This window comes from Lemur catta, chromosome 1 (genome assembly GCF_020740605.2).
Source record: "Lemur catta isolate mLemCat1 chromosome 1, mLemCat1.pri, whole genome shotgun sequence".
In the NCBI taxonomy this organism is placed as follows: Eukaryota; Metazoa; Chordata; class Mammalia; order Primates; family Lemuridae; genus Lemur; species Lemur catta.
Genome location: NC_059128.1, coordinates 237056537 through 237081092, shown reverse-complemented (window position 1 = coordinate 237081092; position 24556 = coordinate 237056537). Strand labels below are relative to the sequence as shown.

Below are 24556 nucleotides of genomic sequence, written 5' to 3'. Positions count from 1 at the left end.
ACCTGTGGGCAAGGAGCATGCCTGTCTTGCTCACTGATGGGACACCAGGATCCATGCACAGAGTCAGATACATAGCAATCAGTCAGAACTAATTATTGCTGAACACATCCTCTCAATGGTGACTTGTCTGAAAGGCTACGGTTCCTTCCATGGTAACACACTACTGTACTCACATCTGGCTTATCCTTAAACAGTTACAAAATTAGAAAAGTCTTATGGTATAAAAGTGAGTTATGTAAAAAACCTTTCACAAAAATACATAGTTTGTACCAATGTATCATTCTCTTTTTAATGTGATTACTTGTTCCACCAGTTACCATGGCAAGAAAAAAAGGCAGTCAATGATAGACAACTTTACTTGAGAGTGTGGATGAATCATCTCTGCAATATTTTTAAGGCTAAAGTTACATTTATTCCAAGGAATTGGCAGCATACTCTATCTGATGTGCCAGATTATTAACTTGAATCTTCTACATAAAAGAAAAAAAAGGTATTTTATGTTGCCAAGTTAAAGCTATTGAAATAGTCATCCTAGATATGATTATTTAAGACAGAGAGTTCCTGCTTTGTTTGCTTTGAGGCTTGTTTCTCATTATTGTTAAGCAAGTTTCAAATTTACAAGGCAGAATTCTTCAAGGATTATATCCCTTAAGATGAGGATAACAAGGGAAGGAATGATTTAGTAATAGAGTTTTTTAGCCTTTTTTGACATAACAAGAAAAGTCTTCAGGGTATTTCCCCATCACACTAAAATAAATACCTAATTGGATAAAAAGGAGCTATGGAGACTACTAATATGAGAGAGAAGTTCTGTCTACGGTACTTGAAAAAAGAAATGCATGTTTTTAATTTTCTTCTTAAGGCATGACTACAAATTGCATAAAATAATACTTGGAAAAATATTAGCATATGTTAAAAAAACTGTGAAATAACTGCTATTCTAGACACTGGGTTTTATTTTGTTTTATTCTACTTCCCCATCTACAAAGGACAAGGATGGAAGAAAGATCAAACAAATATTTGGGTCACTTCCATTAAAGTCCATACAAATTAATGGAAGCATTGTTAAAAAAATGCAGAACTTTATAGAGAGCCAATACACAGATCAAAATACAAATTAAAAAAATAGAAAAGAAATTGTAGTTTTGAGTCAACTGTTGCAATATTTAGCAACTATTTCTTAGTACATAATCCAGAAAGCCAACTTCTAATTGCAAAAATATTTATGTAATAGAATGAGTCTGTGTACTGTTTTTCTTGTGAATGCAGCCCACTCGAAACAGTCAGAAACACGTGGTACTTTTGTGTTTTTTTCTTTTTAAAGTATTTAGCCAACTAATGACTTAAAAAAGGCAAAACAAAGTGCTCTGGAGAATAAGAATTATTTTTGAAATTTGTTTTTTAGATAAAGGAACATTTTTTTACACACAAGAACACTAAGTTATTTGGAGATGTTTAAAGCACTACAGAAATTAATGACGTGAATAAGAGACAACTCCCTCCATTCTCCCAAATGCTATTATTTTCTTTTGTTTGTTTGAGACAGAGTCTCACTCTGTCACCCTGCTAGAATGCAGTGGCTTCCTCATATCTCATTGCAACCTCAAACTCCCAGGCTCAAGTGATCCTCCAACCTCAGCCTCCTGAGTAGCTGGGACTACAGGCATGTGCCACCACACCTGGCTAATTTTTTCTATGTTTAGTAGAGACAGAGTCTTGCTCTTGCTCAGGCTGGTCTCGAACTCCTGAGCTCAAATAATCCTCTTGCCTCAGCCTCCCAGAGTGTTAGGATTACAGGCGTGAGCCACTGCACCCGGCTCACCAAATGCTACTATTTTAAAGAAAAGCTGACTTACAACTTAAGTTGGAAGAGGGTCCGTGGCTGGTCTGTCCAGATGCCCTCTATAGTTTGTTGCTGTAACTGATGACTTTCTTTCTCTTTAATTTTCCTCCTTATTCCATTGATGCTATATATTCCACAGTCACTAGGATATTCTCCGAAAACACTCCTTCCTTACCCAGACACCCCTCAAATTTAGTGTCCCATTGCTCAACAACCTCATCTTCTCTAACAGCGGGAAATAGGAGGAAAAGGAGAGCAACAGCCCCAGGTAAAAGAAACAGAAAAACAAAGTCCCTATATTTCCATCAAAGACTTTAGTACCTACTGATCCCAACATCTCCAAATGACTTTAAGAGAAGAGAGAAGGATAAAGGCAGAAGAAAGAAGAGGAAACAATGAAGGTGACCATAACAAGATCCCCCAAATGAATCACCAGCATTTGTTCAAGTTCTGCCTGACTACAAGGATGAAGGCCAAGAGGAAGCAAACTTTCTTCTCTCATTCCTTCTGCAATTCTCAATTTCATCTCCTGGCCTCTGCTGACTCCTTCCTCAAATGCTTATGTTACTTTTTCTACTTTAGTCCCTAAAACTTGAGAGTGCACTTAACCCACTTTCAGACCCCACTCTGTTAAATACCCCACCTCCAAAAATGTAGAGTTAGAAGAATTCATTGCTAATTAACCACCAATATCATGGCTATAGCAGCATATATGTTCATCAGTCACAGAATTAAAAAAACTTACATTTTTCTTATAGAATATATAAACATAAGAATTTAATGAACATAATACATTTAAGAAAACTATCACTCAATTTTTAAGGTTGTATAAAAATAAAAGATGAGCGAAAGTTAAAACATCTACTTCTCTATGCACAGGACCAATTTTATCATGGTTTAAGGCACATGTATGATTACACTCAGAGTATTTTATTTATGAGTACAGAAATCAAAGGAAGTAAAAAAATCTCAGAAATATAAAGGGGTTAGTGACAGTTCTTCAGCTATTTCTATAATCATGTGTTTTGAAGGAGATTAGGCATTCTTTGGTGCAGGTAAGATTTTGGTTATATTATCTAAAACTTCATAGTAGCTCTACTTAAAAAGATCCCTTACTTCTCCCATCCTAGTGATCATAAATAAGATATACAAACCTTAGAGTATTAAGGTTACTTACACTGTTTTAAAGTAAAACAGCTTATGAGAAAATATGTGCACATATTAAGTAGCAGTTTAGATAAGTATTTAACCAATATTAAGTTGCCCTCATACTGTTAATACATAACTCTGGGGCATTCTAGCATTTAATACCCACACTAAAAAGTGATCCAGGCTCACTGCAAAAAAATACTCACTTCCCAGAATGAGGAGTTCGGTTTAATGTATGAAAATTACTTTTACTCTCTTACTTCACAAGGTGAAGAAGCAAAGCTCTTATTATTTAGAATGTCTTTGTATCATGTTAAATAAATAAAGTATTTATTCTGGAACATTATCAGAAAATCTTAAGGAAAGGAGAGGTTCCATTATAACATGACCAGGTTCAGATAACAACTTTTTTTCTAAACTGTATCTCGAAATCTTAGAAAAAACATGAATTGACAACCTGTATTTAACAATGAATAATCATGAAAGTACTGCAAATTTAAAATAAGCAAAAACACATTTTCAGTAGTAATTTATCTAATTTCTTACCTTATAGACAAGGTAGAATTATGATTTTGAAATTATAATAAAAACACATCCTATATGTATTGTTGACAGGAGTTAATCTGTCTTCTATTAACAGGTTTTCTCATAAATTAAAAGTTATTCCATGCAATGTTGTTTTCTTACATGAATCAGTGACCCAGTCCTTGCCTAGCTAGTGCTAAGCAGAATCATAAATCAGAGGAGTAAAATTCACAGAACATGGAAAACATGAAACCAACATCGTATTCTAACATTTGTTGAAAGCATGTTTTCTAGAGAAAAAAAATCTTACTTCAGATTAAAAGAATAAAGAAGTATATCAGAATATAAATAAGACTAGTTTCTGATCAATTTACCTCATTTATTATATAATTTATATTAATAGAATCATAACAATTTTAAGCAGGACACTTTCATTTTTTGACTACTTGAATTGTATCCCACAGATGATAACATTTTAGTGGCAGAGCCAACCTCAAGACACAAATTTCAAGTCTTCATCAGAGTAATTCCATTAAGACATGCAAAAAAATGATAGCATCCATATATACCTGTTTCTGAATAGCTATGTGAAAACAATTATGGAGGATTGATTACAAAAAAAACCCAATAAACAGAATAAAAATGTTTACCCAAAAGTTGTTTACATTAGGGATAATGATGAAAAAAATCTAAATTTCCCAAAAGAAAGCTTTGTTAAATTAATACCGACATACTGTTTTGATGTAATATAATATAGGAAATGAAAATTCAAAATCATTGATGAGGAATATTTATTTACATGGAAAAATGTTCACTGCATATGACTGAATGAGCAAAGCAATTTATCAAAGAGTACAAACCACAGTATACCCCTATACACAACAGTTTGCTATTTCTATGTGTATGATTTCCCTTCTCACCTAAGGAATGCAGAAAGCAAAGGGGAGAAGTTTAGATACAACCCTGGCAAATGCCCATCTGTAAATGTTGCATTCTATCAGTCACTGGGCTGATGTATCAACAAAGTAAAGTGGGCCGGGCGCGGTGGCTCACGCCTGTAATCCTAGCACCCTAGGAGGCCGAGGCGGGCGGATCGTTGGAGCTCAGGAGTTCGAGACCAGCCTGAGCAAGAGCGAGACCCTGTCTCTACTAAAAATAGAAAGAAATATATGGACAGCTAAAAATATATATATATATAAAAAATTAGCCGGGCATGGTGGCACATGCCTGTAGTCCCAGCTACCCAGGAGGCTGAAGCAGTAGGATTGCTTGAGCCCAGGAGTTTGAGGTTGCTGTGAGCTAGGCTGACGCCACGGCACTCATTCTAGCCTGGGCAACAGAGTGAGACTCTGTCTCAAAAAAAAAAAAAAAAAACAAAGTAAAGTGAGAAACTAAATAGGGAGTTTAAAACAAATCTCCTTTGCATGAATTTAAAGCTAACAAGCAGCCACCAGGCTCATAACACCTGATACTCCAAACTAAATCGAGATGGCTCACCCTCAACTTATAGCAATGACCAAAACATACCTGTAAAATTATAGGCTACCAAGAATGAGATTATTTTCCATACGTTTGTGTGTATGTGTGTGAGAGACAGACGGAGGGAGAGAGAGGGAGGGAGGGAGGAGGGAGAGAGAGAGAGAGATAGGGAGAGGGGCATGAGGGGTAGCAAAAGAGAAAGGGAAGGAGAGAACGATGGGAGAGGGAGGTAAGGAAGGAATGGATAGACTAAGCAAGTATAAGCTTACCTGAAATAGCCTGGTAAAAATATCAAATTCAAAAACTGAAATGTAATCATTGCAAGTTAAATCAATTGTTGATTTTAGAGCCATTGCTTCCAGGCCAGAGCTAATTTGATGGACCTCATGAAGGCACTGTCTGAATACTTTCCACGGTACGATAGTTCTGTGCAAGGGAAAAAAAAAAAATGAGTAATTGAATCAAGTGTCATTTAAGAGAACAATTCAATTATAAAATTAATATAATTATATTTGTATTAAAAGACAAATAGTTGAGAATATTGCTCATAATTCAGAACATATGATTGGGTTCTGCTAACTCAATTATTTTGCATTTGCTAAGAATATGACAAAAACCTAAATCAATTTTTCTCTCAAACAGTCCTTGCCTATCAAGACATCTCTAGGAAAACATCTGAAAGAAAGTATTTGGTCAAAGTCCTGTGTGTCATGACCTCTTCATTTGTGTATACAAGGTTATTTAACCATGAATCAAGACTAAATTCTCCTCTATTTTCTTAAAATAGTTACAAGAAGATGGGTCCATATAATAGTAGAAATCTTTTATTCACTGCACGAGAAGGTTAAGGTGGAAAGTCATGAAGACATTTCTGCTACCATCCTGATGTTTTCTGCAGAGGTGAAAAACACATGTTATCTAACCTTTAATATTAATGCGAAAGGAAATTCTAATTTTTTTTAACCAACCACAATAGTTAACTCATGGAAATTTATTATATAAAATCCAACACCTCTTTATTATTTTTATTAAATATAATACAACAAATATTTTAATATGTAATATATTCACATCATTCAAAAACTTAAAAGAGCACAGAATCATACCCAGAGAAAAGTCCTCTCCCAATCTGTCTCCTACCTGATCAGATTCCAACATCCACCCACCTTCTTTTCCACCATGAAAATTAGTAACATCTAGTATGCATTTCTTACTTCACTCTTCCTCTTTTCAGAATGTTAAATGTCTATTCCTGATTAGGTAGAAGAAAGAAACCATCCATACTTTTAAGAATTTGAACTGCAGTTTTTCACAATACAATAGCAAAAGAGCTACATACACCCTTACATTTGTTACCTTATAATATTTGCTGTAAGATAACAAATATTTAAATCTTGGGCTTTTCTTTACCAGTGTCTCTTGAGAAATAAAAGACTAAGGTAGAATAGACTAAATATTGCCTGGCCCCATCCTATACCAATCTTATCAATGAAACATCACTATAAAGGTTCAATTTTGATATTCATTCAATAATTATCTATTAGCCCTGGTTGTCAAACTTTAGCACGCATCCGAATCATCTGAAGGGCTTATTAACACACAGATTGCTGACCCCAACACAAGATATTCTGATTCAGCAGCAATGAGGTGGGGCCTGAGAATTTACAGCTCTAACAAGTTCTTAGGTGCTGCTGAACTACTACTGGTCTGGGGAACACTTTGAGAGTCACTAATCTACTACATCTATTCAATGCTAAAGAAAAGCACTATTGGATAAATAAAGCTATAGAAATAAAAGATATCATCATCTCTGTCTTTGAAGAATATACCAGGTTTGGGGTAGAAGTAAGATCTGTAATGCTAAAGCATCCAGAAGAGGATATATAAAGAAATGCTAGTTGATAGATACACAGTAAGAGCTGGAGGAATTTCAGAGGAGGAGTCTGTTGGAAATGGCATAAATGAAGGTGAGATAGGCTTACAATACTATGCTGTATTTATTTATAAGACAGTTTAGGTTTAATGTGCCATTAAAAGAAGAAAAATGTGAGGCTTAATACTCAAAGGGCTTTTCTATGTATGAAAAAAACAGGAAACCACAGAGAACTGAGGAGAGACACCACATCAGATGCCATTTAGAAGAAACATACGTCAGGCTCTGATTAAGGTTAACAAAATACTGCTGTTTAACAAAAAAGAAAAAAGGGAAAAATTTTAAGAATATTAGAAATCTACTGACTTATACTTAAGTATAAATATTCAATTATGTTCAGCTTCATTATAGTTACCAAGGAAACAGTGCCTAAGAACCACGTTTTTATTTTCCAAACCGAAGTTTCAAATACTCAACATGCATAAAGGACATGAATCATGATACTCAGAGTGAAAAAAATTGTAATCAAAGAACTACTGATTTAAGAACAGTATAGATTTTACTTTTTGTATGGAAAAAATAAGCATTTTTTAATATAAAGTATGAAACACAAAGTGGCTAAATAGAAACCTTCAATATTTATGTTGTATATAAAATATACAAAGTAAAAGAAAAAAAATCAGCGAAATAGACACCTTCCATATCTGTTACCATAAAAAAAATTATCTTAATCCTGTATTTAAAGTAAATCCAGCTCACAACGCTTCTGAGTACCCAGTAATTTCTCTGAGCACATTATACGAAATGGATGAACTTCTACAAATTTTTGTCTTAACATACTACTTCAGAACAATAATTTACAAAAGGATAAGCTATATTCCCACAGTACTTGTGTAAAGGACCTTTATCAGTTTACTTATGATAAACCTAAAGTCCAGACAGGCATTCACTGGAACCTTAATTAAGGGCAGTGACAGGAATTAAGAAGCCCAGGCACTACTCAGTTAGCTTATCACATGGACACATTTGTACAACAGATACCCCTCCCTTCATTACCTCAGTACAACACCCACCATGTGTAGAAGGTGACGGGGAATGGTAGTGAGAAGGGGGCTTAATGAATGAAGAATAGAACAGAGTACAAAGACATCTTTAAAAACAAAATTTAGATTGTTCTAAAACCATTGCAACAGAATTTAAACTTTCTGAAGGGGATTTAAGTGGCTACCACATTCTTTTTTCTGAGGTACGTGGGAGGAAGGGGACTGGGAGAGTATGAATTTTCACACCTTTAATTAACCTTCAGCAACAAGACCAGTGGTTTCTACTACCTCTTCCTTTAGAGGTGAAGTGAGAGAAAACATTAATGGCAAATTGTTTTACAAATATGTAGAAACTTCAGTGCACTGGCAGAGGCCTAGGAAAAAGAAAGAAGAAGAGAAAGAAAAGGAATAGAACATAAAAGAGCCAATAAGCTCCAAGCTCTCACCAATCAAAAACTTTAATTTTAATCTGTTCTATTTGACCTTTGCAATTATAAACTACTTTAATTGCAAGTTGAATTAATTTCATAATACACTGAAAAGCACAAGTAACTAGCAATCTACAAAGCCTGGGATACAAGACCAATGGATAGATATGCACCTGTAATAATAATATAATTTCAGGATCTTTAGCCATTTATTAATGAATTACTACCATTCTGTTACATAGAAATCTATTGATAACTTTTTAAAAGAAGTTATAGTTCTGTTAATATGTCATGAATGATAAGAGCGTAACAAATAAAACTATATTGTAATTCTGTTATTCAATAATGGGTCCTAGTCTGTCTACCAAAAAATAAGAGTAATTATCTTTAAAGATCTTGAAAAACAGAGTATCCTTTCAAAGAAACTACAATCAATCAGATATAGGAAAATAAAACTAAAAAAATATCAGCAGGTTAGCAACTAACAAGTCACTCAATCTTCCAGGCTTGTTTCCTCCTGTGTACATGTGGAGGAGGGTACCAGGTATTTTAATTTGAAAATACCGCCAATTTAAGACAAAAGTAAAAAGAATAGAGGATAGAAAATGTTAGGAGATTGATACCAAAAAAAAGGTGAAATATTTTTATGAAACCACTAGTGCATAAAAGGCTATAGGTTTTATTTTTAACTAATATGAAAAACACAAAACATTCCCATATAACAAAGATGTGAATACCAACAAAGGCTAAAGTATTTGGAAGCAAGAACATTTATATACGTCTGGGGTGAAGGACAATTTACAAAGCACATCTACAAGGCAATGTGGCAACAAGTTTCAGAAGGCTATACATTTTGACCCAGAAAGTCTACTTCTAGAAGTTTAAGGAAATTATTTCCAAGAAATATACAGGAATCAAAGACCCATGCGCACGTCTCTTAAATGCAGTGTTGTTTATAATAGCAGCAACTTAAAAACAAACATATTCGCTAGTAACATTTTTTGTGCAGAACAATATTTGTTGCCATGTAAAATTGTCCATGGCATATTATTAAGTGGGAATAGAATTTTTAAAAATATGTCTTTTATAATGCAATGTTCAAAACTATCTATAAAGTCTGGAGATAGCTTCACAAATTTTAATTGATAATAACTGGATTATGGAAGGAGTACAAGTGATTTTTAAAATTTTTTATTTTCTGGATTTGTTCATGATTTTAACTCTTTTCATATTTTTAATATACTCTAATAGATTAAGGGAATAAAAGATCTTCTAAGACTAAAAAGTATATGATCATAGAAGTTTCAATTAAAAACAAAAACTAAAAGAGTGTATGCCTATGACATAGCTTTATATACAGAAAATACAAAAAAAATTACAGATTAAACTATGAGAAGTAATCAAAGACTTGAACATGGTTGCTGAATATAAGACTGATACACAAAATCAGCTGCATTTCTATACGTAAGCAATACATAACTATAAAATAAAACTTTTAACCATAGGATTTTCACAATGCTGTCTGGAAATACCAAATAAATAGGAATAAAGTTAACAAAAGAGGAAAGCCATAACACACACCGCACACATACACAGTCTATGTCTTTATACAAAAGACAAAAACAAAGGGTTATAACACTTTAATGGACTGGCAAACTAAAGATGTCAATTCTCTCCAAATTGATCTAAAGATTTAATACAACACCATGCAAAAATCCCAGGAGGTATTGTTGTAGTAGAAATTGATGAACTGATTCTAAACTTTACAGGGAAATGTCTAGAGCCAAGAATAAACAAGACAATCTTCAGTAAGAACAATACTGACAAGCTTTCATTCTTTACATTAATTGAGACAGTATGGCACTGGCACATGATAGACAAATAGACAAATGGAACAAAACTTAAACTTTAGAAACAAATGCATCTGGATTATATGTGAGCAGCAGTGAAGAAAAAAATACTGTTTTCAATAAACACTACTGGGTCAAATGGATATACATATTAAAAAATTGTGTCTTGACCCTTACCTCACACCACACCTAAAAATCAATTTTAAATGGATCTTAGACCTAAATATGAAAGGTAAGACAATAAAGGTTTTTAAAAGAAAATAAGAGAATATTACATTATTTTGGAGCTGGCAAAAAATTTAAACAGAAGCCAAACGGTCAAAGCAGAAAGGAAAAATATAAATTAAAAAGCTGTGTTCACGAAAAGATATCATTAACAAACTGAAAAAGAAAACCACATATTGGGAGCAATTATTTATATGTGTATAATCATTAAAAGATTTACATCTATAATATATAAAAACTTCTAAAAACAAATACGAACAAACTTAATAAAAATTGGGCAAACAATTTTCACAAACCCAATAAAAGTAAATCAAAATGCTCAATAAATATACAAATATGTACTCAATTTTATCATCATTAGGAAATGTAAATTAAAAATATAATTAAATCCTACTCAACCCCAAAGAAATGACTTATTAATAAAAAAGATAAATGACTTTATAAAGTGTTGAGGAGGATATGGAGCAACAGAAACCTTTAGGCACTGCTCATGGGTGATCAAACTGGTACAACTTTTTAAAACACTTTGGAGGTCTACTAAAGGTAACACTTTACATAAACTAGGAGCCAAGAATTGCATTCTTACATGTACACCCAACAGAATGTATAGATATGTTTAAAAATGTACAAGAAAAGTCCATAGCAGCACTACTGATAATAATCCAAAAGAGGAAGACTCCAATGCCCATCAACAATAGAATGAATAAGTAAATTGTGGTATAGCTACAGCATGGAACAAAGAGAATGAACAAAGTACTGCCACATGCAAGTACAGAGTTGAATTCCATAAACATAAGAAAGAGTAAAAGAAGTCAGTTTTTTTTTTTAAAGAGCATAATGTGTATAATTTCAACTATGTATGATTCTATGATGCTACATGTCAGAACCACTGTGCGCAGGCAATGACTGTATGGGACTTGCTGGGGGTTTGGGAGGAAGAGTCTTCCAAGATGCAGGTAATACGCTACTTTATTTGGGTAGCATTTACATTAGTGCGTTCACTTTGTAAAAATATGTCACCCCATATTTATGATTTTTGCACTTTTCTCTATGTACATTAAACTTTATATATTAAACTTTAGAAAAATATTATGTTAAAAATCTAAGATTAAAAAAAAAAACAAAGAAATGTGGAAATGGACAAAGTAACTGCCACAATACAAACAAGGAAATCAACATATTTCTTTTGCTGTTTGTTGTTTTTTTTGCGGTAGTGGTGGTAGTGGTGGCAGGCTTGAAATCCATTCTGCTAAGGGATATCTACTGTTATTTTGATCTTAAACAAAAAGAAAATCTGTTCTATCTATAGTAATCCATCTCTATTTTTAATTTTATTTGAATTATTTCAGAAAATTCACCTTGATCAGCAAAAATATGTTCAGTGTCAGTACTTTTAAATTGAGGGCTAGCTTTGTTCATAGGATAATAAGATACTCATAAGATATATGATATGTTTTGATTTTCATTACAGATGTAAAATATTAACACTGTGATTGCTAAGCCCATTGACATTTTGTATATAGATATTCCTTAAATCCAATCTTTTTTTGTAATGACTCAATTTCTTAAATGATATGAAAATAAATTGTTTTCAGACCTTGCTTTTCCATCAATGAGGGAAAAACAATTGTTTTCCAGCAGGCCACAGAAAGAGCATTATCAAAACTACTCTGGTCAAATAGTTGCCTTATAACAAATCATCTTTGATATTATGGTAACCATGGTTACCAAGGATAGTCCTAATTAGATCTAGCCATTCTTTCTCATAAATGAAAATTTCTGATATTCACAGAGAAAGATAAAGATACTGTGTATTTGTGATAAATTTCTTTTTCTTTGTCAAAAGCTCATAACATTTTGTCCTTAGTGTAGATAAGCATCACTTCTGTGTACAGTGGACAAGTATCATTCTCATTTCCATATTCTGAAACTTAAATCTAGAATCATAACATTTTTTATAAGACTGCAGGAACAGTCTTCTTTAGTATTATTTCTCATTTTCTCAATAACTTCAGTCATGTGATACATTTGATGCTTTTTAACTTCTGGTCTCACATTATAACCTTTGGACATACTAAATAATAAACTTACTGTAGCCATGAAATTACTTTGCACATAATTCTACTTGTTTTCTGACTTTGAAAATAAAGTTTATTAGTGAAAAAAACTGGAAAAGGAGCTATAAGCACAATCCATAAAATATGTAATTTTTTAATTTTTCTATTTAGAAGCCACTAACCATACAATAGAAAGATTCTGGTCTTAATGAATATTTGTTCTTTGCTTTCTGAAGCACAACTTTTCTTTAGTATATTTTCTCTGAAAATGTAATACTTGGTAAGTTCATGCAATACAATAGCTCATGGGTCATGGCAAGATGCCTTTGATCTGCTGAGGTCAGATTAAATAAAATTAGAAAATTATATATTCTAAAATTAGAAAGTCCTGCCACAGAGGGGCTTAAGTAAGGCTTTGAAATGATCTTCTCTTTAGCAATAGGAGCTCAGCCTTACAAACAAACAATAAAAGCCAGTAATAAAACAAAATTCCTCATAAATCTCTCAACATAGGTCAATTAAGTTAAGAAGCAATGGGCAAAGACTCCTAGAGGCATAAGATAATTTGCCACAAAAGAAATAACTTTCAACAATACTTCTAAAACTCTGACAGGAGAAACTGTGTATATCCTACTGTGCTTAGATCACCCAAAAATTCCTTTTAATAAGAGAAACTACTGATGATATTTTGAATAATTCCTTTGTTACTGAGGAATAACAAAGCAAAACAAAACTATAGAGGGAAAATAATTATTGTGTTTCCTATTAATAATCAAATTTTAAAATAAGGAGTCTAATTATTAGTAGTCTATTTATGAAAAACAAATCCCTACACATTGACTTTAAAAAGTTTTATTTACTTTGCTATTGAGTCATATTTTCTCTACCAACAGAACATGATCCCAAAGAACTGCAGAGTTTGAGATTCCACCCTACTTGCAAACTAACAAGTTGGCCTATTACAGATTTATGTATAGTGGAAGAGGACACCAGGTTTCTGGGTCAGAGTCAAAGGACTCCGTTACTCACAGCAAGAGCAGTGGCTAGCATAACAGGACTTTCTTATACTTAGTCCCTGAACACTGATTCCCCTAAGAGGATGCAAAGAAGGCTAGGTGACATCAGTATACACTGTGAATTTTATTACTAGAGTACAACCTAGAACCTAGAACTTAAGTAGTCCAAATCTTTCATAATGGGCAATAAATACGCCTGTACAATCAAATGGGTTGAGACCACTGCTCAAATTCATTATCATACGGTAGCAAGAGCGATCCAGCTATCACATGAGTGTGAATATTTCCCTACATAAAACCTATCAATGTTTCCCCACTGTCAGGATTCCAAAGAAAAGTTTTAATAGTGCAACTCTGCATTTGGAAAACAAAAGTTCAAAGGGCCAGAAAAGAACAGAGCTTTCAAAGCAGTGGAGTCTCTACTGTAGGTCATAAATCATTATCCCTTGTTTGGATTACATGTTCACCAAGGAATCTTCTGGGCATAATATGGCTACACATATGATTTATCTATAGTGATGAAAGCATCCTCAACTGCCTGATCATGGCATTAATCACTGTGAATTAATAAAACTATTATTCTGTGTTATAGATCAGTTTGTGAGTTTATTTAATTTGTGTCTACTCTCTAAACATACTCTTGATTCTAATAAAATCAAGTTTCAAGGATGAGAACCAGAACCTAAATTATGGTGATTTAACTGAGGTTAATGTCACTTATTGAGGGGTTCAGAGTAAAGAGAGTAAGCAAAAACAAAACAAGAGTAAGAAAAACATGAATGCATTTATTTAACATATGAAGTTACTGTAAAACTGTCTTTTGAACTACAGCAGACACCATAACAATTCAGGCCCAGTCATGGCATTCCCCACTGAATAGACTGGAAGGCCCCTTGGTAGTATGTGTACAATGTATACAAAATACCAGCTTCTCCCTAGATGCTGAGCACTCCTCTGACCACTCCTATAAATAACTACAGTCATACTTCATTTTATTGCACTTCATTTTATTGCATTTTGCGGATACTGAGTATTTTACAAATTGAAAGTTTGTGACAACCGTGAATTTAACAAGTCTATTGGTGCCATTTTTCCAATAGCACATGCTGATGTCATGTCTCTCAGTCACACTTTGCTCATTCTCACTATATCTCAAATATTCAGTGTTATTATATGTGTTATAGTAATCAGTGATCTTTGATGTTACTATTGAAATTATTTTGGCGCACCACATGGACACATCGTGCCCATGTTAGACAGCAAACTTCATGTATAAATGTTGTGTGTGATCTGACTTCTCCACTAACTGGTCATTTCCCCTTCTCTCCCTCTCCTCGGGGCTCTCTATCCCCAAAATCACAGCGATGATAAATTAATTACGCCAGTTAATAACCCTAGCATACCCTCTAAGTGTTCTAATGAAAGGAAGAATCATATGTCTCTCACTTTAAAAGACAGAAATGATTAAGCTTAGTGAGGAAGGCAGGTCAAAAGCTGAGGCAGGCAGAAAGCTAGGCTTCTTGCAGCAAACAGACTGCCAAGTTGTGAATGCAAAGGAAGAGTTCTTGAAGGAAATGAAAAGTGATACTCTAGTGAACACATGAATGATAAGAAAGTGAAACAGCCTTATTGCTGATACGAAGAAAGTTTTAATGGTATGGATAGAACATCAAACCACTCACAACATTCCTTTAAGTCAAAATCTAATCTAGAGCAAGGCCCTAACTGTCTCCAATCCTGTGAAGGCTGACAGAAGTAAGGAAGCTGCAGGAAAAAAGTATGAGGCTAGCAGAGGTTGGTTCGTGAGGTCTAAAGAAAGAACGCAGTCTCCACAACATATTAATAAAAGTGCAAGGTGATGGAGAAGCTGTAAGTTATCCAGAAGATCTAGCTAAAATAAAGGATGAAGAAGGTGGCTACACTAAACAACAGATTTTCAATGTAGACAAAAGATGTAGCCTTAAAATGACAGATGCCATCCAGCATTTTCATACCTACAGAAGAGAAGTCAATGCCTTGCTTCAAAGCTTCAAAGGACAGGCTGACTTTTGTTTGGGACAAATGAAGCTGGTAACTTTAAGTTGAACCCAGTACTCATTTACCATTCTGAAAATCCTGTGGCCTAAAACTTACGCTAAATCTATGCCTGTGTTGTATAAATGGAAAAACAAAGCCTGAATTACTGAGTATTTTAAACCCACTGTTGAGATCTACTGTTCATAGAAAAAAGATTTCTTTCAAAATAAAGTGCTGCTCACTGGCAATGCCCTTATCACTCAAGAGCATTGATGACAATGTACTAGTAAAATTAACCATTTGTGATATTCCTGAGGCAATTGTCTAATGGTACAGAACTAATTTAAAGCATTTATCATCTTTGTATACCCTGTCTTCCCCAAATTGAATACGTACCACTTATAGGTAGAAAGTTATAATTTGGCATCTTATTTGTTCTTTCTATCTAGGGTCTTGTTACAGTGAGTTGAACTAAATAGGGCTCCAATAAATATGCAAGGTTTTATTTTCCTTACTGACATAAAGATACTCAGATTTTTTTTAAAAGGCAACAATGGGAAGTGGTTAACTAGTAGAACTATTAATTAGCAATTAGTTAAGTCCTATTTTAGTTCTTTCTCCTTTCTTTCTAGAGTATCTGTTGAGCAGTTTCATTTTAAGAGCCCTTAATTTCTACTGTGTATACCCTCTTTTAATTAAATATAGTTAAGCTGTTTTTTCCTTAGCTAATGGGAAAATCGATCTAGTGAACATGTTATCTCACTCACTGGAAAGGTAAATAAATCATTTTCCTTTGTTTCTTATTAAAAGTGAAAGAAAATTACACGAAACCAAAGAAGGTCCATACCACTTTCCCCGGAAATTGAAGGTAAAGGCAATAAATTGAGCTATAAATAGATTATTTTTCTTTATGGTAAGGAAGACAGTTTCTCATCTTCAACCCTATCTTTTATCTACAGATACACATAATATTAAAATTTTTTTTCATCTTTTTTTTGTTTTTGCTTTTAGATTGCTAGGGCATGTGGAAATTCCATCATACAATGGCAAATATTAATTATATTATTTGTGGAAGTAATAATAAATATGCTGATAGCATTTGGAGAAAGAGTAAAAGCTTAAATTGATGAATTATCCTATAACATAGAGAGCTTATAATGTGCCAGACATAGTTTTATGTGCCCTTTTCACTTTCACAATAACCCTAGTCGGTATTATTAGTATTATCCACATTTTATAAGTGAGGAAACAGATGGATAGAGAAACCCAGTAGCTTCCCCAAAGTCACAAAGCTAGTAAAGGTTGCAGTTGGAACCTGCACAGACAACCTGGCTCGAGAATCTGAATACCTAACACTAAACACGCTGTCTCCCAATTGTAATAATCAAGCAAGCAAACTCTGCCTCTTTATCTCTCCATCTCACATGCTCATGCACATTCCTCTGCTTCTCAACACATCTGAATTAAATGTACAATAGTTCCTAAAAGTCTATACATTGTGCTGAGCTACTGCAGAACTAAATAAGCCTGATTCCATGGAGCTTATAATCTAAGGGGAAGTGTGATAACTAGATAAATAATTTTAATATAACGATAAAAATAGTAAATGCAGAAGATAAGCCATAGTTTAAAGGAGTTTAAGAAGAGATCTAGTAATAACAATAGGGCAAATTCTTGAGCAAGATGAACTTTGAGGGATCAGTAAGAATTCTTATGCCAGAGATTATAAAAATCTTTAAGTGGAAGGAGCAATGTGAAGAAAGACATAGAAACCCATAATTGCTGACATGGTCAGAGAACAGCCAAATAAGCCAACTTGACAGAAGAAGAAGAAAAATTACATCACATCTCATACATTCAACCAACAAATACTGTATATAATACATATATACAGTATTCAAAGGACTCATTCAATGATCATTTGAAGAACTGCTTAAATATTATACTGAAAATGGAGTTAGCATAACTAAAAGCATTGAACATAGAGGATGACATATAATAATTCTAATAAATGTATCTGTTTTCACTAATTTTTGGATAAAAAGTCATTGCGGAGCCTTGTAATCAAGCAGGAAAGACCCACATAGTAAACATACATTCTATAATATACATGTGTCTAAAATATAATAGGAAAACAATGAAGTAATTAATATAAACCATGTGGAGGGATGTAAATGAGTGAGAAAAATCCAGAAAAAGGGACTTCAGAACTGGACTTGAAGAAAGCTGTCAAAATTCTGAGACAGAAACAAATAGAGAAGAGAGGTTCTATGGAGTAGAACTGTAGTAAATGATAATTTTAAAAGATCAATTTGCAGATAATTAAGGCATAACAAAATGAGAGCAGAGGATAGACACTATTCATCCATTGATTATTCACATAGTCTGTTAACAACTGTTAGTGCTCCATGTTACAGGAAACATACCAGGCTCAAACAAAAAAACAAAAACAAAAAAACACACAAATAAGTAACACATAGTCTCTGCCTTCAAAGAAACTTTCTAACCTATTGGAAATCTGTCATTGGGAAATGGGGAAATGTCAGCAATTCATTGTAATCTAGGATGACAGATGACAGCCCAGGTACATGGCGGCACAGAGTAGGGATATTCACTTTAGGTTAGGATAGTCAAGGAAACCTTCCAAAGTAGTAACCATGGGTAGGGCATGGGTGACTGGCTATCCAAGCAGTGGGGTATATAGGGAAACAAAGATATAGAGTCGTGGAAAATGAGACACAAGTGTTGAGTGTTCCTCATTACATGAGGAAACATGAGTGTTGAGTAGTTTGTTTCTTTGGAGATAAGCTGAGTATAAAAAATTAAGCTAGAAAAAAACACTTCCTAAAACTTGTCATTTTAATTGGGTTTTATTTAGACTTTAACTCTGAATCCAATCTTATGGAAGAACTTCAAGCAAAAGATTGGAATGATTAGTTCTGCTTTTTTGAGAGGTAACTGGTCTCACTAAGAAGAACAACTGGACAGACTGTTATTAAAGATAGGGAGACCAATCAGAAGGCTATTGCAGTAATCCAGGCAAGAGTTTTTAACTTCAACTTGAAGATGAGAACTTGAACTAAATTAAGTATGGGGAAAAGAGGATGCGTAAGAAGACTCAAGAGTTAGAATCCCTGGTCCTTTCTGAATTATAATTTGTTTGAAAATTTATGTCTAAATCTCCTCAATGTCAAGAAGTACATAGCATAGCCCAGGAAATGCTACCTGACTTGCTGAGAAAAATGACAGCTACTCAGAGTCCAATCACATTAATGTTCTTTTTTTTTTAAAACAGCTAGTAATATACTTTTTGAGCTTCATGCTTAGTTTCTAGATTATAAACTGCTATTCCAGAGTGTGGAGATTTAGTTTGCTATTGGTTTCATTTTGCAGAAAGTACTTAGATACATTTATTCAATTAATGTCATTTTTCTTTGCCTACATATTTCTACTATATCCAGGCCAACAGACTAAAAAAGCAAAAGAAGGATTAAACTGTTAAAATATTAAAATAGTCTGCGTAAAAACTGAACAAATGCAGAATTTCCCAACCAGTTGGCCTGGGTACATGTTGTGTTATGGCTCCCTTTGGGCCTCAAGGGAGACAGAGTCTCTCAGTTGCTGGGCTTGGGCCCTGAGCAGAGAGATGGTCCTGCCACAACTTCAAAAAGGACAGTGCTATGGTTTGAATGGCCCCTCCAAAACTCATGTTGAAATTTAATCGCCACTGTGACTGTAGTAAGACAGTGAGACCTTTAAGAGGTGATCACGTCCCGAAGACTCTGCCCTCATGAATGGATTAATGGTTCTATTTAATGCTGTTTTCAAGTTTAAAGGCACCAACCGGTTAGGTTAAATGCAAGCATTCTCACATGGCCTCGATGTGTAGCAGGATAAATGACAGGCATGCTGCCATAGGAGAACTAAATTTTGGGAAAATACAAACTAGTATTAAAGCATAATGAAAATAAAATAATAGAAGCCTTTGAAAGGATTACACTATATATGTATGTGTTCATTCATTCAGTAAGATACTATGCAACTACGAGGTCAAAACCCATGGAGAATATAGTTTCTCCAATTATCTAATAAAGGAATCATTAATTTGGATGACTATAAAAATATGTATAAATTCCAGAAGTAGCTTGAAATTTGGCTATTATCCACAAAATAAAAATGTTAAAGACAAATTAAGCAACTTTCTCAATTTAGTGAAAACAGGAGACAAAGGCAAAAGGATTTGGTAGGCAGGGAGAGTACTTAATCGGCATTTCAAGAATTCTCCATTTGATGGAGTAGTGATTTCACTCATGTAGCAGCTGAACAGAAATTTCAGTCCCTTGATGTCTGTGGTTATAAATAAAGGAAAATAAAGGTGTCTCAAATGCATAATTCTCTGTGGCTTGAGGTGCCAGCAAAGTAAACTCCTCTCTTAAAAAACATGTGAACAATCTTTCCATTTTTTACTGACCTTATGACAAGTAAACAATTTTATAACCCACCAGAATTTTCAGTTTTCAAAAAGAAATACCACAAACAATTTGTCCTATATTTTTTTAAACTTTCAGAGAAAGTTTATTTTGAAGGTTATCAACTGCTTGCACTAGGCTTACAGTGTTAACACACGAACTGCAACTGCAGGAAACCCCCTCAGTTCTTACATCCTGAACTTACCAAGACCTTCTGCTTTCTACAAATATTTAATGAGTATACTCTTGACTGTTATTCTAATACAGATGAGAATAAACCTTTTTTTAAAAAATTCCACCACATTTGTGAATGAATATAGGAATATTACAAATAGCTAGATTTCTAGGACACAAAATGTCCGTGTTAATGGCAATAATGGTATTTTCTCCTTTAATATCTAGAAATAATTCAGAATCCATTTTAGTATAAAATGTGGGAAATAGGCTTCAATATTTTTAAAGCCAAAAATTATGTATTTAATAAAACGTGCATTACTCTATGTAATTATATCCCAATCTTGGTGGTAGCTCTAGATAAAAATAGCACTTTGTAAACAAGAAAAGAAAAACCAATATTACAGTTCACCATTATCAAAGCACTAAAACGTAAAGTGTATACCGACATTTTATATGTCTAATTTCATCAGTTAAAGGATAAATATAGATCTTTAATACAGGATTAAACAATAATCTATGTGTAAGCAATCAATTTTCCTCCTTACTATTCTGCCAGGGTTTTACCTATATTCTAGATGTTCTGAGGGTGCACTCTCATTAAAAGGGACCCTTAAAAGGTTATTGAGGAAACCACTTGTCTCATGATCCTCAATTCTTAGACATCTTACTAAGACATTCGGTAAAAGTTTTGCAAGTTTTATAGAAGTTATGCTGACTTTAGACATTCAATTCCTATTATCTATTTACTGAGCTCACCAGAATTTGTAGCTGAGTAGAAAGTACCTAATGGAAAACAACTTTATCCAGCTACTCTGTGCTATACTGCAACTTTGTGATAATACTATCCTCTATATCATATTCATGTGTATACTCTATGTGTAATAAAACAAAGAAATGGTAGATCAGGGTTCTAGGGCCTTCTCTTTCCTCAATTTCAAATCTTAACTAAGCTTAGCACACCACCTTCTCTAGGAGGCAGTCCCTGATTACTCCAATCCTGAAGCAACTGTTCTCTAAATTATCAGAGCAATTTATTTATGCCATTTTTAAAGAATCTATTCCCTTCTACTTTTTATTTTGTATATATGTCTTAGGTGTATACTCACAAGAAATTATGAGCTTCTCATACAGAGACACTACCTTATATATTTCTGCTACTTCGAGCAAACTAACTCAATGAATACTCAACAAATAAATAACACTGTATAATCTGATATTATTTTGTAATAATTAAAAATACTATTTCATTATTCAGACACACTTTTGGTGGTGTCACCAAAATCTACTAATCAAAACACTTATCAAAAACACTCAAATACATTTTCAAAATACTCAAGTAAATCAAATGCAACTGGAGCTACGGCTAGGTAACCACTGAAAGATGGATCCAAACTATAAAAATGACTTTTACTTACTTGTCTCCAAAAAACTTTCTCCAGAATTCAGCAGCATCTGCTTTTGTGATACGAAAGTTATCTCCCTGGAATTGACCATTGGGAAAGATTGCTTTGATTTCCGCCAGCATGTGACTGAAGATAAGGGACAGTTTTGTGAGATTTCGTCTGCAGACACAAGGGAAAAAAATGAAGAGAAAAATAAGTAACAATATGCACACAGTTTTAACAGGAATACATATCAAGACAAATAATATTAGGTATGCATCAATATAGGTCTTGGTGGTTAATCATGAACCTCAACTTAATGATGCCCCTAAAAAAAAATGTTCATAAAAATAATGTACATTTAAATTCCCAACAAGCTTTCACTTTATTATTCATTGATACATTCATTTAACATAAGAACAAGATCAATTACATGATATCACTGAGCTTATAGTTTAATAGGACAGATGGACACCTGAAAATACCATAATCAAATATAAATCCTACACACACAAGACAGAGTGACTATTCCTGCCTGGAGGAGTAAGGGAAGATTTGCCATTAGAGGAGAATCTAGGTAGGCAAGTCATTGTTTGACAGCTAAATGACCTGGCGTGGAGAGAAAGGGAGGGAGGAGACGGAAGAAAAAGGTATTCTAGGCAATAGAAATAGCAATGTACAAAAGTTTGTAAGCAAGAAATAGAACTAAGTATTTGTATAATACTTATGTTTGGCATGGCTAGAACAGACTACCATTCAGAACAGAACAGGCAGAAAGGACAGGAGACAGGGTGAGAATGTCTGGTTGGGATATGACATAAAGAGGAATCTGAATCAATGCGCAAAGTTTTTGTCAAATATATTTGCCACTCCTATCTAAAAATCAGATTTTCTAATAATAGGTTCTAGATATGTGCATTATTGTAGAAGCTCCCAGGGCAATTCTAACGTGCTCCTCTCATTAGGAGGTACTGCTATAAGGAATGGGGAGTCAAAATGGTTTCAAAAGGCTATATAAGGGCTTGATGAAATCTCTGCTTTAGGAGGAAACAATTATGGAAGTATGAAAAAAATGGTTAAGAATGGAGATGCAGGTATCACCACTATTCTAATTTCTATGTGAAGTTCTGGGGATTCTGATACTATTTAAAACATGCTTCATACTTCAAAATACTATCTATCAATCACCTATAATCCTTCCTACCATTTCTTAAGTTTGCCGCATTATGTTGTGAATCAGTCTAAAACTGCTAGTGTTGCATAGAAAAGAAGCAATTGAAACACAAAATACTGAAGAATTTTTCAGTTTTAAACTGACTGTGCTTTTTTATATTCCTGTTTACCTAGAATGACCAGAACTCAATAGATATATACTGTATATATTTCCATTTTGAAGCTTCATCTATTACGTTTGTGTCTGTTGGGAGGTGGGGTGGAAGCAACTGCTTTAGGGCTCAAAGAAAATATAGAGGAAAATTGACACAAGGAAAACTATCAAATTTACAACATATAAAATCATACAATGTAGCAACAGGCCTTTGTCATTGAAAGTTGTAGTACTTTGTCCCATATTGACTCATGTATCTATGTTTACTGACTCTCAAATAACAATGAAAAAGCCATGTTTGTTACCAAAGAGATCATGTATTCTGCACCTGTCAATAAAGTCAACAGGCATCATTCTTTCTAAAGTATTTACAAAAGAAACATATAATTTCCCATGCAAGATGAATATAGAATAAATATATTCATGATAAAAAGTGGGAAAAGTAGTAATGAGGAGAAAATATTAAAGTATGAAATATTCTATAATATCAATAACTTTATCTCCACTACAAAGTGAGTCACTTATTTCCGTAACCTATGTTATCCATGATAACATTTATGAAAAATGGAAGTCAGAAGTTAGGTCTTATTTTAATGCTTGATCTGCAACAATAAACAACTTGAAAATTTATTATGGTTATACATAAACATTCTATCATTTTCTTAGATTCAGCCACGCTTTTGTACACCTCAACCTAATCCACGTGTAAAATTTCTGTTAATAAATTGAATCTTTGATATTGACCTAATTTTCTTATCTATGTTAACACTTTCTCATTTAGATGATGGTAGATATGAGATATTCAGTCTTAAAGAATGAAAAGTGAACTGTTAGACCATATCCAAGGAAAGTCTTGTGGCCAATACAAACTACAACTGACTTCTAAGATTTGAGTTTTAAGGAAAACATAAAGCCACTTTAGGAAATCTGTAACAGATTTATTTATATAATTGAGCTAAAGGTTTTATTTTCCACCAAACTTACAATTGATACAGAAGAATAAAGAAAAATCAAGATGGCTATAATTAGGGTAAACCAACTGTTCCTCATTTTGTGAATTGGTTGCACTCCATCCCCTTGTTTCTTTGTTTTTTAATCATATCCCAATGTTTTTCATTTTTACTTGTTAGATCTAAAGGCTGAAGCACAATCCCAATGATTACCCATCTTGGACATTTGATCCTCTGGCTATGTAGACACTAAACTTTAAAACAGAAATAGTAATATATTATAATTTATAGTCTAGAACCTCTAATAACCAATTGTATCTGTATAACTAATCACTTTTTGATCATAAAATGTGTATACAGTTCCATTTTCTTTTTCCTGCAAAGTTGATCACCACATTTTTATTTGATTGTTTGCATAAACTAAAGCAATGAAAAAATTTATTTTGCCTTTAGTCTTGAAAGAAACTCAAATTCATAGTAAGAATATTTGAATGGATCAGTTTCATATTACCTTATTTTTCACATATACCAGAATGTGTGTGTATATATATATATTTTTATATTAACATTTATACACTCACAAACTACATATATGTAAATGAACATTTTGGACACTTATTATTTAAAAGATTGATTTACAGAGGCTGCAATCTACACCAAGGTATGATGGCTAATTCTGCTATTTGACATCATTTAGATATATTACCATACCAAATAGAATTTATTTTTTATGTGATTCTGTGATTT

At 33.4% G+C, this 24556-nt stretch overlaps 1 protein-coding gene across 4 annotated transcripts in view; it reads right to left on the bottom strand.

Annotated features, from left to right (window-relative positions):
* The window catches only part of CBLB (Cbl proto-oncogene B), a 198776-nt gene that overhangs the window by 88890 nt on the left and 85330 nt on the right, over positions 1-24556 (bottom strand). For all 4 annotated transcript variants that reach the window (XM_045540363.1, XM_045540365.1, XM_045540366.1 and 1 more), the window contains exons 4-5: positions 21566-21712; positions 5266-5422 (exon numbers count right to left, since the gene is read on the bottom strand). In XM_045540363.1, coding sequence (XP_045396319.1) covers positions 5266-5422; positions 21566-21712 — 304 coding nt within the window. The remainder of the gene's footprint in view (positions 1-5265; positions 5423-21565; positions 21713-24556) is intronic.